Raw genomic sequence first — 19,742 nt, forward strand, 5'->3', positions numbered from 1 at the left:
CATGGCTCTGCCTTAACCTCTGTTTTCTACAGCAAGCCTTGCATACCCGTTTACAGAAAACTGACCCATTAAACCTCATTCACAACATGTAAATGTGTGTTTAATACATTTAAACACTTTCATATAGTTGTAACATTTCTATAGCAGGTAGGTGTAGTGTACAAATATTACTGAAAAAACAAGAGTTCATGCTATTATAGTTGAAAGTTCAGTGTTAATGTCTTAAATTAGTAGAAAAGAGCAAGAGTCCAGTAGCACCTTAAAGACTAACAAAAATATTTTCTGGCAGGGTATGAGCTTTCGTGAGACTCACGAAAGCTCATACCCTGCCAGAAAATATTTTTGTTAGTCTTTAAGGTGCTACTGGACTCTTACTCTTTTCTACTACTGCAGACAGACTAACACGGCTACCCACTGAGAATTGTCTTAAATTAGACCTCCATATAATAGTTACAAAATCTGTTGTATGTTTGGGAGAGAGTGGTAGTGTACATTTCCCAAGGTTGCAAACACAAGAATGAACATCTGGAAATCATAAAGTATTGTTAAAAAACAAACAAAAAACCCTCCACCTCTATAGAATGAATTGAATTTGTATTTGCAACTTAATCTTTAAAAAAAAAACACCCATCAAATTAGCAAATGTTTAGAATTAATTATATCATTGCCAGAAGACAAAAAAAGCCACCCAGTACAATTTTGTGACCCACCAAGCCAAAAACCAGCCACATACTGTGGCCCAACAGGTATGCGACAACCTTCCAGGTAAAGTAAAGGTAAAGGTCCCCTGTGGAAGCCCCGGGTCATTCCTGACCCATGGGGTGACGTCACATCCCGACGTTTTCTAGGCAGACTTTGTTTATGGGGTTGTTTGCCTTCCAGGTACGCACCATAAAAAGAGGTTATCAAGCCTGAGGTGGCTGCGTGAGTCACATGTCTGCAGTCATGCCTTATACACACTACGAGGAAGGCTAGAGGACATAATGCCAAACGTAATACAAAATTACTGCAGAATATTGATCAGACACAGATTGCACTATAGCAGCCATTAGAAACTGGATTCTCCTATGTGGACATGCTAACCCAACTGCAGATTACTGCAATTGGGGAATGAAAGTGCAATATCTAATGTTGTGTGGTCCAGTGCAATATCTAATGTTGTGTGGTGCAGCCCAGGAATTTAAGCAGCTGCATCAGATTCATCAAGTTAGTTACTGAACACAATATGCATAGCAGCCTTAATGAAGTCCAGATATATGGTATTAAAGTGGAAATGAAAGCTATAGTAAAGGAATTACTAAATAAAGTCAATAACAAGTTACCTTCCTTCATTGACAAGCTCAATGAAAGCTAGACCTGCATTCTTCTGTATTGAGTTCTGCCATTCCTGGAATACAAAAAGTAATATAAATTGAAGATATCATATAATAAAGAGTACATAAAAAAAGCAAATTTGTACTAATTAAACTGAAATTAAGCCAATTACAAATTTAATATTACTATGTCTGTATTGTGCAACTTTTGACTTGGGGTACAAGTACCCAGCTGGAAAGGCTGGTTAGAAATACTCAACCTTTGCAGTACCACTTAGCCAATGTTCATCATCCCACCAGTCCATTTAGATAAAGCCATCTTTCTAAGAGAAGCTCAGATTAAGCAGTTAGTGTGCTTATGTCATTAGTATTGATAGTACTTGGATGGGAGGGCCAGCAAAGAAGTCCAGAGTTGCTATGCAGAGGCAAGCAATGGCAAACCTCTGCTGAATATCTCTTGACTCGCAAACTCTATGGGGTTGCCATAAGTAGGCTGTGATTTGATGGCAAAAAAAGATGTTTCTCAACAAAATGTTTTTCCTTACATTAATTCAGGAACAATATAAGGTGCTTCTTTTAATTAAGCTATCAAACCTGTGCCATATAACAACCTAAAACAAAGAACAGCTTTTGCAAACCTACAACTATCAACTACTAGTCCCTTCCACAGCTACTATACAAATACTGCACAACAAATTAGAGCCATGATTGCCACAAGATGGTTGGGAAAATATCCCATGGCTGTCCCTTGAGGCATGATTTCTGTTTAACAATGGGCATCCTGATAACTAGATGCAATGCAAAATTTACTAAGTAAACAGAAAAAAAGTTTCATTTCAGGGTGTTTTGTATGGAGGTTTTTGTTTTTTCCATTTATAGCACTAACTGGCAGCCTTTTGTTTTTTCCATTTATAGTACTAACTGGCAGCCTTATACAGCAGTCATTCATAATCTTGCTTGTTTCTTGCTTCATATGTTTTGGGTATACATTTATTAATACTATAGTTCCATACCCTAGGCATCTGCTATTTCTTCCTACTTCTTCTATATGCACTTCTCTTATTTTAGCTTCCCTTCACAAAACCCTGACGGCAGTAGTTCAAAAAATAAAGGACAATATTTTTCTCTGAGTGACATCACATACAATTGTTTTTGCAAACACTGGCTTTTACCTTGAATCACATTAGCTCTAGTTCTTTGAAACGTAATTACTCAAGACAAAAGTTGCCAAAACTAAAAAGAAAATACATTTATCATGACTCTTTTTAGCATAACTCTTTGCATCATAGACAATTATCAAAGTAGGCATTAGTCTAAACAAATTTTTATAATCCACAGGTGAACATTCCCTTAAGCATGCTTTAATTGTTGGGGGATGGAATGTAATGGCCATCGTCTTTCACGTTTAATGTAATATTTCAGCCTAGCATATATATCCTGTACTGCAGTTACACTTATGGAGCTGATTGCATTGTTATGTCAAGATCTTAGTTATTCTTCTCCCAAAGGTGCTGATGGAAAAACATGTTAAAAGCCTCAAAGCCAACCACTAATGTAGCTGAATAACTACAGAACACATTTCAGCACTTTCAAAAGGAAAGGATGCAATAGGAGATCGACAAAGCCAATAATTTCATACCTGCTGTAAGCTGAACTTAATTGACTACCATTTCCTATGCTTACTGTCTAGAAAATCTGCTCCTAATGTACATGATCATAATGTACTGCAAATCTATAATGAATTCAGAAAAAAAAATTAGGCAGTGACAAAAAAATATAGTTGCCACAACGTAAATAATCCTAAAGCACTAAAAAGAGTAAAGGGCAAGGGCCAGGATGGACTCCTGAGCAGCTTCAGTCAAATCTAGGTCTGGAGTATGTATTTCCCAGTCTAGGGTCCCAGAAGTCAGTTCCTGGAAACTGGAGCTTGATACTCACGAATGACAGGTAACAAGCAAGTGATTCTACTCTGCTGACTATGCAAGGGCACAAGGCCAGAAATCTAGCTTTACCTTAAACCTGATCATGTCAAAAGACAATAGACCCATCTGGTAATTAATATTATAATTTAAAGCCCTGGCCTGTACCCCTCCAGTTTCTGAACTAAGATGGGTGGCAACCAGAAACAGGATATTTTCAAGTGGTGGTACTTCATTTATGGCACACCTTTCTCACAGAGATATGTGTAGCACCTGGCTTACTGTCTTTTAGGTGCTAGGTGGGCAAAGCAATCCTAAAGGGGGCACACTTTTGGGGCGGCACAGCAAGCCAAAAATGAAAATCCTTCTAAGCCCCGTGAAATTGCTCTATGCAGTTTCACAGGGCTTCGCCACCATTTTTGCAAACGCAAGCTAGTGCCAGCAAAAATGGGCATTCTAGGGGCAAAGGGGCTTAGGGAGCTGACCAAAGTCATCCCCGCCCCTGGGAACACCCCCTTTTGTGCCAGCATGGGCCTTTGTGCTGGAGAAACACTGCTGCTGAGGCTGCGCTGGTGCCCTTACTGTCGCGCTGTCACGCAGCTGCCCAACACTGGCATAAGTAACCCTGCAGCAGCGTAAGTGACCATTTGGATGGCACAAGTGACACTTACGCTGCCTCAAGGGTCATGCTGCCTCCAAACCCCTTTCGGCCTCCCCTTCAAGATTTTATTTATTATTCATTCTTATACCTAGGGTTGCCAGGTCCCTCTTCGCCACCGGTGGGAGGTTTTTGGGCGGAGCCTGAGGAGGGCGGGGTTTGGGAGGGACTTCAAAGCCATAGAGTCCCATTGCCAAAGCGGCCATTTTCTCCAGGTGAACTGATCTCTATTGGCTGGAGATCAATTGTAATGGCAGGACATCTCCAGCTAGTACCTGGATGTTGGCAACCCTACTTATACTCCACCCTCATCCCTGGCCATGGCTGGGCTCAGGGCAGCTCACAACCAGCCACAACAATACACTAAAATAATTAAAATCACAAAGGTATCTAAAATCAATAAGATTCCTATTTCATTTAACATAATAAACAGAACAAGTGGCGCTTACTTGTAGCATAAAACCTCTGCAGGGCCTGTGAAAAGCCAGAGCCTCCCAATATATTAGTTTGTAATAACCCCAGGAGAAGGACAGATTGCACTGTAAGACATTTTAATTTGACTACACCTTTTATTATATTTATTCTATACTATTTTTTCCTGCTGCAGTTGCTCATTTGTGCACAAGTTTTGTTTTTATCCCGACTGTCTTTTATAAGGCATTTAATGATGTCACATTATCTGTTTTGTTCATTTTTTTAATACTACTTCTGCAACAGATTGCGGTTTTTATGATACAGTATTAACAGCTACGTCAATGGATGTTTTAGAAAATGCGTTGTTAGGAATTGTTTTTAAAACTCTGCTGTGAGCTGCCTCAACAACCCGCTTTATTAATGTTTGTCTGATTACCCTGTAATCATTTTATTTTCATCCTATGGGAGGAAATGTGCAAAAAATGAAAAACTAGAAGACATTTCAATATTTATTTCCATTAAGAATGTACAAGGAGGAAGACCTCAAACCTGACAACTCTAACTGTGCTACTAAGGAACTGGGCAATTGGGGAAAGGGGGAATTGCATTACCACAGGACTAAGACATATGGTTGTATGAGCCCTGTGGCGCAGTGGTAAGCTGCAGTACTGCAGTCCAAGTTCTGCTCATGACCTGAGATCTATCCCGACGGAAGTTGGTTTTAGGTAGCCTGCTTAAGGTTGACTCAGCCCTCCATCCTTCCGAGGTTGGTAAAATGAGTACCCAGCTTGCTGGGGGTTAAGGGAAGATGACTGGGGAAGACACTGACAAACCACCCCGTAAACAAAGTCTGCCTAGTAAACATCGAGATGTCAGTAATGACCCGGTGCTTGCACAGGGGACCTTAACCTTTTTAAGACAAATGGTATCCCAGGGTAACAGTCAATTCTAAGAAGTTGCTCATGATATAGCAATTTTGTGCCATTAAAAAGAAAACTACCAAGAAATTTTCTTCAATGTTTCTACTTGATATCAGCACTTTTCCAGTACCAAGTCTATTGCAAGTGTGCTAAGCAAGTCAATAAAGATCACATAAACAAAATAAACACAATAAAGGACCCTTTCAGCTAGTTCTTATGGCATAATACACCCTAGAAAAAAATGTATACGCACTAGCTGTAGAGTCCAATTCTAAGAAAATGTACTTGGCTGTAAGCTCATTTAAAAGGAATGCAATTTATTTCCAAGAAAGTTAATTTCAGACCAGGGCATAAATTTTAAAACCCACTGTCAAAGTATAACCACAATTAAAATATTTAATTCTGATAAAGCTAAAACATCTGTTACTCACCAGTCCCATAAAATGGCACTTAGAGCACACCTCCAGGTACAGATTCGGGGACAGCCAGGCAAAGCCACAGGCTGAATTTCTCACGGGTAAGGGGGCTGCACTCATTTTGATCACATGTGTACTTGCAACATGGTGCTATTTCCTCCATCTAAATGAATTAGGACGCTCCTAACAAGAATTATCGACAAGCACTGGGGCCCACATAGAGCTGTAGACAATGCTTTCAGGATCAAGATCAGGCTGCAACAATCAGAGGGTTCAATCCAACCGTCCCCATGCAAATGGAAGCACTTCTTGTAACATAAAGGAGAGGTCTGAGATTTTCTTTCTAGACTCCTCTGGATTCCCTTCCAGCTAGCTCTCTGTGGTGCATCCCATGCTATTCCCAAGGATCCTCTTTCAAGCCAGGAATTGGAGATGCAGAAAGAAATAGCAGGAACTGGAAGGCTGGAATAATCTGCTCCATAAAAAGAGGCCCAGTCATAATCTCAAATTTTAACTTATTCCAACAGCAAAGCTTATGATCCAGGGAAAACTCCACTATCAATGGTGTTTGGTTCTTTGTTATAGCTATGACATAATAGCATGTTCCATTGCAACAATTAGATACAGATACGTGGCATGCATTTAAACTCATCAACTGTGACTGATTTTTACAGGGAAACCATTTTTGAAAAATGTAAGAGTGAATCAGTGTTCTCTCCATACACTGCTCTAAGAGTATGGCATCAAGTTTGCCAGACCATGCTCTCCCTATAATCAACATAGAGAGTTCGATTTCGAAACGGAATGATAGAAGTTTCTTTCACTCTACCCACCTACAAGTTCTCAACAGATGATCATCATTAACTCTATATCAAGCTTCTATGTGCTGAATCTGTACAAATGTGTTCTATTAGTACATGGCCTGGCTGCTTGGCAACTCCAGTACTCAAGACAAATGGCAGCTGCTGCCCTCTGAGGTCTGAAGTCAAGTCTTTAGGGAATCTCAAAGCCCAAATGGAAAAAACAAGCCCTGTTCATTAGAGACTGCTCCAGGCTAAATCTTTCAAGGCTGCCATTATAACTATATAGTGGCTAATTATTTTTATAAGACTTTAAACTACAGAATGTAGGCAGGCAGAAGCAGTAAGTACCCTTTTATTTTTATTGCACTGAAATTATATGCATATTGCTTCATGTCAGAACACTATTGACAGAATCAAAGGATGTTAAATGGGTGATGTTTTAATTCATATTTTACAAGATATTAAAGCACTGATATCTCTATTCACTTTTGTTTCATATGAAGAATAATTTATGCAGGTATGTGTATCAGCATGGACATATACTTACAGTGCATTTCTGAGATTTTGGCATTTGGGGACAGCGGGGAGGCGCCGCCACTGCAGTGCCTCCTAACCCGTTTCCCCGGCACCAAAAACTAAAAAAAAAAAAAGCCTTTTAAAGGCTTTTAAAATTTTAAATGGGGCTTTTCGCCCCATAGAGAATAGTAAGGCTGCGCCTGCTAAAAAGCAGACAAAGCCTCGCTCTTCTTGCAGTCGGTGTACCCGGGGCGAACAGGGACAGGAAGCTGCCTAACAGCAGCTCCTCCCCCTGGAATGCCCCGGGAACACCTCCTGGGATGTCGGAACACCCCCAGGAATGCCGATGGTGACTGGTGTCCTGGCCTCCATGCCGGCACTGGGGCCACTAATGCTGTCATAAGTAGCCTGGGCGCCGACACAGGGGCCAAAACGTCAGGGCAGCGACTTCCTGGCCTCCTAAGGGCTTTTGCCCTTAAAGGACAAGAATGCACTGTAAAGCAGGTTCTAGTCTATTCTGCAGGTACCATTAGATACATATAGGTTTCTGAGTATGAGATGAAACTCCATAGATGTGTGCAGTTTGTGGGGAACTGGGATGATCTGATGTAATGGCGGATCATATTGTTTCATATTTTACACACCCACATACATTAGAATTTGAGGATGTCCAATTAAGTTAATGGTCACAAGAGTCAAAACAAAGCAAAGGCAGTCAAGACAATGCAGAACAAATCCATGAAATTAACTGCCACAAGATGTAGTAATGGCCACTGGCTTGGGTGGTTTGAAAAGGGGTGAGGCAAATTTATAGATTCTGCTTCCCAGAAGGGTAAGGGTGCAACCTGACACCAGCACCATTTTAAATCTGCATGCCTGGTCAGCAATCCACACATTATGTTTACAGATGAGGTCTTAACATAGCCTGAAATCACCCCCTTTAAAAAAAAAAATCAGCCTCATAAAGAATTCGGGACATCTTGGAAACTTGCACACTGTTTTCTGTTATTTTGGTAAGTCTTAATAAAAGTTGATGTGGCTTTTGTTCATGTGGGATAGGTATATCAACAGCTAGTAGCCTCATAGCTAAATGTTCCCTCACCTCCATGTTCATTGACAGTAGCACTGAAAACTAGTTGATGGGAGGTGACAGAGAGGCTATAGGTCCCCCATGCCCTAGTGTAGTGTAGGTTTACCAGTGGCGTCTAAGTTGGCCTCTATAGGAAACAGGATGTTGGACTTTGGGTTTATCCTGCAAAGCTTTTATGGGCTTACTGTAAATCAGCAGTTTTTTGCTTTATCGTATCAAGAGGCAGAAGCAGGAAAACACTGAAAACATCACAAAAAGGGGGAGGGAACATATTTTGGCAATAGATAAATCTGTGTCGAACTTTGAAAGTCAAACTCAGATCTCTCAAATACAAAATATTGATCGTAACCAACCTTTAAAAAGCCCACTATATTAAATACCTTTCTATGCACATTAAGCTATTATTAGAATCATTACTTTCCAGATGACCATTCTGAGACAACTATTACATTATTCCTTGTAGGAAAAGAATGTTAGAAAATAACTATGTTAAATTGGTTAGGGATGAAAATTTAAAGAAAACAGATTGAGAATGATTTATACGAACGCATAGTGCTGAAGTTAATTACAACTAACCCAATAAAATAGTGCCTTTATTATTGTACAGCTAGTAATAGCCTTGGACACAGAAAGCAGAGCTCTTTCCTCTGTTTTTTTGCATGCTCAGTCCCACAGCACACTACATTAAGAATTAAATAAGTTGTAAATATGCCATACAGAAACAGCAGCTTTTAACTAAAAGCAGAAGACTTCCCTGCTGTTTAACCATTTGGTGTATTCCACTGTGAACAGGCTCCCTATAAACTGGTGTTATACTGTTGTGCACTAAATACCCGAAATTACCTTCTAATGAGAATTTAATTTCAATATTTAGAGAGAGAGAGTCCAACTCACAAGCTTTCAGACAGTGAAATTATTTATTTATTTTATTTACTTATTGAAGTTTAAATTGAGGAACACCACCGTTTTTTCCTTCAACACTTAATTGAGGAACAACACCGTTTTTAAAATATATACAAGCACAGATTTCCTACTGAGTAACTAAGTACTGTTAGACTTTCTAAATTTTAATGCTAACTTATTCCTATCAGTGTAAAGGCACCCCTTTAAAAAGTATGCACTATGGCTAGAATATAATTAGAATGGGTACACAAAAATTCAGTGCTCAACAGGATTGTGAACCACTGGTGAAAGTATACAGCATTCTTAACTAGGGGCCTTACATTTTTGCTCTATATGGTGCATGCTACCAACTTGTCCCACATCTGTACCTTTCATTAGTTAAACATACAATATAACCATCCAAACTATCCAAACCAATGCACACACAGTGAAACAGATATGTGAATATTTGTCACATGATTTTGCCCATATCACTTCAAAAAAACAGTATGTGAAATGGACCTAGGCATATGTTGAACCTATTCCTATGAATGATAACGTCTGTTAACACAATAGATATAGATGCTATTTAAAACATTCAACATACTACAGTACTATTTGAAAAGCATCAGTATATTTATTCTCATCTCACAGAATGATCTCAAAATTTACCATATAGGCATAAAAATACAAAAACAGATACCATCTGGTAGAAAACACAGGGTTTGTTTAACCAACTGTGGTTTAAATGAACCAAATATTGAAATATTTGAAAGAAGCAATTATGTCATTAATTTGAGCAAGGAGGCAACTGACAGGCTTCCTAGTTTTGGCCTTATTCCCCCTGGTAGGTGGCTTTTTCATGACACAATGATATTTCATATTACAGATAAGCCGATTCACAAAAGATGCCTAATCCACACTGTTATTTCAGCATTGGCTATTGGCTACAGATTACAGTGATGTGTGTTCATTAGTTTATACTGTGATAGATTAATCCAGGTTAACTTCCAAATAATCAAAGAAGACACAAACTCCTTATAGTTGTGCCAGTGAACATACAGATACCGTGGAATGCCATCAGGGAAATCAACAGGAATACCATTTTGTGTAATACTAAATACGCTTATGAGAATTAAGTTCTACCAGGCATCTTTAAAAACAAATATCACTCCATGGTATGTGGATGTCCTGTGCACCATCACAAATGCACAATAATAATGCAATATAACTATTAATACTAAATTCATCACTACAACATTTTTTTAACTACCAGAGTACCCCTTCACATGTGGGGTTGTCTGTCTCTACTATGGTTGAACTTTAGCCAGCCCTTGTGCATCTGGAGGGAGGGGAAGGGCTTCCCTCTCGCCTTCTCCTCAGCATGAGGCACAACAGATCAGGTGAAAGAATGAATGACGGTGCCTGGAGGAGGGCCATAATGGAGAAAGGGAAGTAAAACCACTGCCCCACCCTACTGTGGCTCGTTTGCTTTTTCCTTGTACTCTCTTCTCTGTGGACACCTTGCTCCCCTTCCAACAGCTGCCTGGGTACAAGGATGAGAGTACAAAGGCTGCAAAAGAGGGGGGTTGTTGGAGGGGATGGACCCTTTAATTCCATCCCTGGCATGAGGCCTGCAGCTCACAGCTTACTTGTTTCCCAGTCCCTGCAGTGGCAGCTGTTTCAAGGTACAAGGATGAGAGTACAAAGGCTGCAAAAGAGGGGGGTTGTTGGAGGGGATGGACCCTTTAATTCCATCCCTGGCATGAGGCCTGCAGCTCACAGCTTACTTGTTTCTCAGTCCCTGCAGTGGCAGCTGTTTCAAGGTGGGAACCACCTGCCAACCACAAGCTCTCAAAGAAATTGCCTTGCCCACTTTCCTGGAACATGAGATGAGTGACATATTGGGCAGCAGTGCCTAGAAGATCCACGGTGGCATGTCAAATGTGGCTTCTGAGTCACGGAGTATTACTGTAATTATCACATGAATTCTGTATGTTATGAAGTAAACAACCAAAAACAACATGGGTTTTGTGCACAGGCTGATATGGGCATAGCATTAGCATGCCAGAGGTCTGGGGCTAAGGAATACATATTGCTGGCATGCTAATATTGCAGTCATACAGTTAGTTGAATGCACTAAGCACCTTTAAAAGTGACCATGCATGTTGAAAGCCTCCACTGATTTACCTATGACACTGTTAGGTTTAACCGAGACCTGAAACTAAGAAATTATCTACGGATAACGTGAAATAGCTGCTCCCTTATATTTATAATTAGTGTAAAAAGTTATCACTTGCTGCAATACTCTGTACTTTCTAGCCTTCTGCTGCCACAGCTAGCTTACATTTTAGCACCCCCTGCCCCCATCTAGCCCCTTTTGCTAACTTCTCAAATTAAACAGACGAGCTGTAAAACAGCAGGTTCTCAAATTAAAGCACACTTTATTTTCAGGGGTCTCCACACTTATAGGCTGACTTCCTGTCCGGAAGAGCTCTATTTCACTGCCTAGCCCAATCAGCAGGGAGCTCACAGGATTAAGTGCCAGTTGATATTACTTTGTTTTACATTTACCACCCATGAGAATATTGTTCAAAGATCCAGTTAGAAACCCAGCATGGCACCATCCTTCTGACTAGACTGCCAAACCACAGGGTGTGCTCTCTCAGCACAAAAGTCACCTTAAGTGGTGGGGGTTGTTTAACTCCTAGTGTGCGGGTGAAGCAACAGGATATCTTGAAGTTTAGGAGGGAAAAAAACTTGCTTCTGTATCTAAATTATGACCTTTCGTTTTTTTAACATCTGTCGTGAGATACATTGACTTAGAACTGCTATGCTGTTTCCCCACAAATAACTGTATTTATTGAGACTAACAATGAAATATTTATTTGCAAGAATAAGTCAGTTTTCTCTCTGCAGGTTTGGTCCCTAAAATGCTTAGATTACTGTGCATAAACACACAATACAGTTGCTTCCCTGTTGTGTTCAAGTGATGATGTGTGCAGTGTCATATATGGGACTTCTCAGGAATAAGCCACTGTACAGAAGCTTCCAAATCTCAAGCTATAGATGAAATCACATGCAGCTTTTTAGAGAAGTGGAGCCATTGTGGAAGCACCCTCACACTGTTGACTGTATCTTTCCTTTTCAGGGTTGAGCTCTTCTATAGTTCTGCAAGTTTAAAGAGAAGCCAGCTGTACATGGCACCAAATGGCTGGCTTTCTATTATGTCACCCTTTTCCCAATGCCTGGAGAGATTTTGCATTATAACACTTCCTTTTCTTGTTTAATGAGGTAATAAACATATAAATGCATTAAGGTTTATACAGCACTTAATTTTTTTTAAGGCAGCCACCTGAAGCATGGGGGGCGGAGGGAAGACACATAAAACCACAAGGAAACTGGATTTAAAACCAGCTTTTATACAAAAATAAGAGTTGGGCTGGTTTTCAGAAGACACCATTGAGTTCTATGGAAGAGATGAACAGTAATCAACAAGATGGGGGGGAAGCCGGTTTTCTTGTGGAAAGCTAACTTGCCCCACCCTTCCACCCAAAAAAAACATGGGCAGGGGAAAGCATAGCTTCATACTTCCAGAACTGATCTTTTCAGATCATGACTGTAGATAAATTTTGATTCAATTCAGCAAGAGTATGTCCAATGCAACCTCTCTGCTTTAAAAAAATTACTTCTGTTTATAACTTTCACACCCCTTCCACAGATTTAAGGCAGGGTGTGTGATGAAAGCCAGGAACTTGCATAATAAAATAACTGTGGAATTTATATTTCGGACTGGGTATAATTATTCTCCTATGCTGAACAAACTGAACCCCACTGGCTATGATCCAAAGAAACTATTTAGCAACATGGACAAGAAGCTTTTTTTTCCCCCAACTCTCACAGGACAAGAATCATTTCCCAAACATGCACAGCCAATTGAAAACCCGGGAAACAACCCACAATTATAAGTTGCAACTTGTAAAAATACTGTTTGTGGTCACACAAGTTTATATACTTAAAGAGCATTAAATGTATTGCTTTGATAATACACCAACAATTCCATTAATGTGTTTAAAGTCTCCCTCACTCACATAGAAGCTGTTTCACATATATATCCTGGTGACAATCAAGCCGCTAGGGTAATGTGTGAATCAGGTCAAGACAGTCTTCACTGCTATGCCTAATCACAGGTGGTTTCATAACCAAGCTTTTCAGCCAGTATTCTAGCCAGACAACATATGTAATACGATTAGATCTGTTGCTGCATATTCAAAGTTACTTAATGCAGGTTTCAGACCCTCACGGTACGCTATGACCTTCCATAATTACAATTAAGGTAGAAAGTGACAGAATAAATACTTTCTAAAATCAATAATGCACACTTTGCAGTGGACCAAGAACTTCTTTCTATCTTATTTGAGGTTTTGGGTATAGGTTGTTTACTCTAGATCACTTATCTAAGTAAACTAATGTGATCCTGTTTGACAATGGGTAGCACAGACATATTGGCATAGAAGATTTCACAGCCTTTGTCAGAAGCATCATACAATCTGACTTCCTATCCAGAAATGACCTAAAACAGGCATTCATAAGGAACAAATATTTTAGAACAGATATTAAAGATTACATTTTAATAAGATGCTATGAAATAAATTCAAGCAAATAGCCTTAAAAAATATGCTGAAATTACTGTACACTTGAGAAAGTTCACTTATGCACACCTGAATCTCCACATGACACAAATTCAGATGCTCACTTTGAATAAATTGAGGAATGTTTTACTTCAAACAGGGTATCACCATACCTGAGATGAGAGTGGTATCCTAGAACAGCATAGATATAGATCTACATATATTCTGACATGATTTAAAAACAACATCAGGCTGTGGATTTCACTTTTTTGGCTGGTTTAATTACTTGGACAGGAATCTAGGCCAGACTAGAAGGTGCTTCTACTTTCAGTGTACTGTATGCATTTCTGATAAATGGGGAAAGAATAGATGACCTGGCAGAAGGCTCAGACAATAACATGTGATTTACAGGACATAAATGCAGCTACTATAAGATTTATCTGACAGCCCTCTATGATAGTGGACTGTTGAGTATCCGTTGGAATGATTTCTAGTCTGGAAAGTCTACTACTGAGTAGCCATACACATTATTTATTTATTAGATGTTTTGGGTTGAAACCATTTTTAAATGATGCACTTCACAATGCTCAGTCATAAATTTAGCTTTAAACTCTGGAGGGGAGGTAGTGTTATTGGAATGTATGTCAGACTGAATTAGGATGAGCAACACAATGCTTTTATAAAGTGGCCTTGAATGCAGCATTGATTCTCTCAAAAATGATATTAATGTCAAATAAGCAGGAACAGTTTTCAGTTAATATTAAATACATGATTTTTTTTTGTCGGAACAGAAGGTTTCAGAATTCTGAAGGTTTCAGAATTCAGAGTGAATTAAAAACTGTTTTACAATGAACACTGGGATACTTTTAAGCTGTTAAGTACAGTAGATGAGCCAAATTAAAATACTTAAAAGTTTGCACACACCATGGGGTAAAGAGCTATGATGATGCCGCAAATGTACTGAGGATATGGGTGGCGCCAAATTCCACTGACATATACATTCCCTATGGTACAAGAAGAAAAGAATTCTTGCAAGACCCTCACTATCAGTTACTTTAAAAAAAGGAGAATTATTTCTTGTTTGATCTGGAAAAGAATATGTCAGTCAAAACAAAACAGCAAAACAAAGTAATCTGCTGAAATAAGGAATACTTTTAGCGGAGCATAATACCTCATTAGGTGTACTTCACAAAAGATATTAATCAAAGTAGTGCTATAATTTAACATGTCAGACAAATTCATAAAGTTTTAAATCACACTTGCAGATGCTTACTTGTAACTATATTGTATTATTTATGTGATTAAAAACTAGTTTTTTGACCTGATCTTTCGCTCTTTGGCACTCCATCCTCTCCATCTCGTCTTAAAAAATTAATTAAAATTTTAGAAGGGGGTCACTTCACTTTCCTCCCTATCTTGGTCCCACAAAAAGAAAAAAATCAATCAAACTCAACCCCATCTCCTCCCAGTATCTGTAAAATGTCGAGATGAAATTCAATTTCATATCTCTCAAGCTTTCATGTAGCAACAGACAGTTTACCTCTTAAGAAAATAAATCACTTTTGTGATTGCCATACTGACCTCTTTGAATCAGGAAAATTCAAAGTGAAAAATGTAATTATCACCCTAGCTCAAATCTGTATACATCTGGAGCTAATTTTTGCATCATTTTTTTACACTACATTTTTATATTCGGCAAAATATTAACCAGCCTTGGTCTAAAAGGATGCTGCTAGTTCTGTTTATTTTACTAGCATATTTGAACTATTTCTTACAGAACAATACCTCTGATTGCTACCAACTCAACTAAGCCTGTGCCACATTCTGTGTTTGAATAGATTACCATTAAACAGCAGTGTGACATGTATGACAAATAGGCACATTAGAGTATGTCATTTACTCCACTTTAGATCGCATCAGCACCTACACTCTCCAGTGGAGAAAATCCTGGTACATGCAATTCATGACGTATATTTTGAGGTGCCTTGGAACAGGAAAAAAAACTAACATCAAACCAAAACAAAAAAGTCCTTTAAAGCCCCCAGATTAACCCAAATGTTTGTATATGTTACGAACTGATGCTCAAAGTTCAAGCAGCATATGTGCATTTCCTTAAATGGCAAAATAAATAAATAACAATACCCTTTTGAAAAGCTAGGATCTACTACTTAGATGAAAAACATTTAATTTTTCAGTGTTAAGGAAAACTAGAAATGCATATAAGCTTTTTGGAAGCAGAAACAGTGTGAACATGGTTCTTACTAGATGCTTTTAATAAGAAGCCTGCTAGAAACATAAATGGTCTTCACTAGTTCATTGTAAAAATCCATTAGGTGTAATCTCCAGAAGTAATTGTTCTTATTGCACTTTATTTTCAATGCCAGCTATTGATTTTTCACACCTTCTATGATTCTTTCATTTGTATTCATGAAATGTCCATCAGCAGAGTCTAAGTACATTTGGCAATATAGGCACTAAAACGAATAAATCGATGTAAAAAAACATTAATTTTGCATTATCCTTATTCGTCAGGCAAGTAAACCATAAGGGCTTTAAATGAAGGTCAAAGGTTTTGAAATGGGTCAAAACCCTTGACCTCTAGACCAATAACCTTCCCATTAAAAAAGGCTATTTTAAAGTTTTAAGTAGGGGAATTTACTACCAGGAAGGTATCATTTTTAAAGGCCAAAAAGAAAAGTTCAATAGAAACCTCCTATATAATTACAATAGAAAAAAATAGGAGATGAGTAAAGTGTAACTATTTGATCTACTACATACTATTATTTGTTGACAACTCTAATTCTTCAGGTTAGCTTTTCTGTTAATCAAAGTGAAGTTTCACATTCAGATTTTCAGAATAGCAAGTGATTGTGTTTCACAAATCAAGAAAAAAACCCAAATAGCTGGCAATCGTGGCTCACTTTTTTACAGTATTTGTCAAACACACAGCATCTGTCAAAGACAATTAGTAAGGAGCACCATGTATTTTAAAGACTGCTTTACTAATACAAAGGGACAAACTCTATTAATTCCTATGTAGTAGGAAAACTAGATTACTATATCTATGTAAAAATATTATTAGTTGAATTTACCAACTAAATATAAACTTAGTTGATAACATTTGTGCTCTTGTTATGGAAATATTGTGAAAAATCAAGTAAACAACTAGATTATAGCTTCCTATCTCAGGTGACCATGTGAGATAGGATGCAGGTTTCATAAAAAATTCATCTTCAGCTGGTGGATTAGAACATACAAGTGGGTCATATGCCAGTGTAAGGTTAGTTGCATCTCCAGTAACACATCATTTTGTTTGGGTTCTTAAAAAGAAGGGGGGGAAATGTGGAGAAGCATAAGAGCAGAAGACAGACAGACATGGTAAAAATAATAATAGAGGGTCATACACACTGTAGGCTGGTGTTAACAGCAAGTCCAAATTTATTACGAATTGAAGACTACAGCTCTAAAGCATCAGTGCAATAAACTCGTGTCACACAACCATTTTCAGGGTTTTGGCAAAACCAATTCACTTTCCACTCAGTTGTAACCCACCTGAGAGCAAAGAAGCATGACCAATTCCACAACTGAACTACTAGATTTCATGCATACAAGACCTATAGAAAAAGAAAAAAGTAGTTTAATATATATTTGGGTATATGTTGCCTTTTTTATGTTTAATACCTAATGAAAATTCTACCTGAGATCCAAATTTAACCAGTAGCACAATTGTATGGTTAGTATGATTTTCATCAACAAAAGGAGAAACCTTACAGTGTCATTTAGTATTAGCATCCAAATACTAATATAGCAGTATAAAATCTGCTTAAAATAGACATCAATTTCATCACTGTCATGCAGAATTTCTGATATAAAATGATGCCTTGGAGCTATTTAACTGAGATTACATAAATATTTGTGTTCCAAGTTAATAAAAGCATACATAGCATATGGTATATTGATTTATAGTACTTACATTTCTTCACCTTGAAGTGGGTTGATCATTATATATGCACAGAAGGGAAATGGCTCTATGACCTTTGCTTTCTCCATTGAGCTCTCCCCCTTCAGCCCTCCAGCTATCAATCAAGTTTCCATTTTGTTTCATGGCAGCAGACATCCCAAACACTCTTATTAGTACTTTGACCCTTGACCCTCACCTAAGCTGGGGGGGGGGAGTGCAAGCAGTAGCCTATTATATATTTGTGATTAGTTTATAAACTAATTTGGGTATTATTAGCAATTCACACTTCATGCCAGTATTCCTTGTATAATATTAAAAGGTGCTATCATGACCTAAATGTGTATATGGAGGGGGGAGCCTTTTCACTTATCTTTTTTTCAGATTATTTAATTATTAATAAAACAAGATAAATTTGTCAAGCCAGAAACTGTAAACATTCAGTGAATCAGAAAAAAATTAAGTCAGAGCTGACATTATATTCTTCTGAACAAGAAGTCAAAACAATGTACCTCCCATTGTGAGCACACCTAACCTAGCACAATACAAAATACCACCATCTTTCACTCGAACACATTTTTTTCAGTTTTATGCATTTAGAAATTCACCTGTGTGTCATGCCAACAATATATACAAAATTTTGTTTCACAAATCTTAAATACATCTTCACTGAAATTTACAATTATCAGCCTCATCCCACAATGGGTATCTTCATTAATATTTAGCATGGAACTCGGTCAGTAAAACTATCTTTTAAAAATGGCTACCTTCTCACTCAGTTTTTCTGATCATGTCTTATGTTCTCTCAGTTAACTATTTGCTACCTGTTTTCTGAAGATGCTTAAAGAGAGAGGAGGTAACAGTATTTTGCTAAAACACGAGGGAGAGGGAGAGGGAGAGGGAGAGGGAGAGGGAGAGGGAGAGGGAGAGGGAGAGGGAGAGGGAGAGGGAGAGGGAGAGGGGGAGAGAGAGAGAGAGAGAGAGAGAGAGAGAGAGAATGAGAATTATGTCACACACTGCTCCCACTGGCAGTTAATTGAGATGGTCCTGAGGAGCCACAAGGCATAGAATCACAGAGTTGGAAGAGGCCATACAGGCCATCTAGTCCAATCCCCGGCTCAATGATGATTAATAGAAATTGGACATGCCAGTGAAAGACGGACATCATAACTGGAAACAAAAGTCAATGGTGAGGGAGATGAGGAATGAGAATAATTATGATAAAAGCTACCATCCAGGAAAAGGAAGCAAAACTTTTAAACCTAATTGTCTAGTTCACAAATAATTTCTGTTTAAAGATTAGGTAATTAGATTAAGATTAAATAATTTATGTTTGCCCAGAAAAGACCACCATCTGCCTGCTTTGTTGTGAGCCAAGTCTCTTTGCAAATCAATCTCAGATGTTCAATGGTACTGTGCATTTCCTGCTCTCCTGTTTCTCTGCTCTAAAAACTGCTTTTCCCTCTCATGTATTTCTATACTACAAATAGCTCCCCCTAAACTTTTACATGTAATTTTCCTTAGTTCTTTCAGTCTGCAAAATACTAGAGAAAAATGCGTCTCAATCTCTATAGTATCAAAACTATACAATAACTTAAGTTGCTCCAACTGAATACATGTGGCTGTTACACCCAGTATACCTTGATCATTCATAGATTCTGTTGCTTGAGAAGCAATGCTAGTACATTTGTCCTCTTTAAAATCATAACAAAATCATATCTCATCAGGTTCTGGGAGACATTTATTTTTTAAAAAGCATTAAACTGTGTAGTTGGCATCAAGGAATAGAAGACATGTATTTATTTATTTATTCAATATTTATATCATGCCTTTCCTCCCATGAGCCTAAGGCAGTTAGTTCAATCTAATCTAATAGCATATTCATGACGTTAGCAAGGATGAGATGATCTAAACAAAGTTAATTAAAAAATCTGATCCACTGGTAGATTTGATTCCTTGTTAAAATGCAATCCTTGCAGATTTACCTGGGAATAAGCCTCAATTAATGTAATGGCACTTTCTTCCAAGTATCCATGCATAAACTCATTAGTCTGATTGCAGTATCTCATCCTTGCTAATGGAATAAACCTTATGTTAGATTACATTTGTGAACGACATCCACAAATGGTATCAATTTGTGAACTAAATCCAGTACTAAGTAGCTTGTATCACCCTAGACTCAGAGAGCTGATCACCATTTCTATAATTTATGGATTCAAACA

At 38.2% G+C, this 19,742-nt stretch overlaps 1 protein-coding gene across 2 annotated transcripts in view; it reads right to left on the bottom strand.

Moving 5' to 3' along the window:
* The window catches only part of LRBA (LPS responsive beige-like anchor protein), a 445,808-nt gene that overhangs the window by 296,453 nt on the left and 129,613 nt on the right, over window positions 1-19,742 (bottom strand). For both annotated transcript variants that reach the window (XM_056855892.1, XM_056855891.1), the window contains 2 exons: window positions 17,115-17,176; window positions 1,323-1,387 (listed from right to left, as the gene is read on the bottom strand). In XM_056855892.1, coding sequence (XP_056711870.1) covers window positions 1,323-1,387; window positions 17,115-17,176 — 127 coding nt within the window. The remainder of the gene's footprint in view (window positions 1-1,322; window positions 1,388-17,114; window positions 17,177-19,742) is intronic.

Source organism: Euleptes europaea, chromosome 9 (assembly GCF_029931775.1).
Source record: "Euleptes europaea isolate rEulEur1 chromosome 9, rEulEur1.hap1, whole genome shotgun sequence".
Taxonomy (NCBI): domain Eukaryota; kingdom Metazoa; phylum Chordata; class Lepidosauria; order Squamata; family Sphaerodactylidae; genus Euleptes; species Euleptes europaea.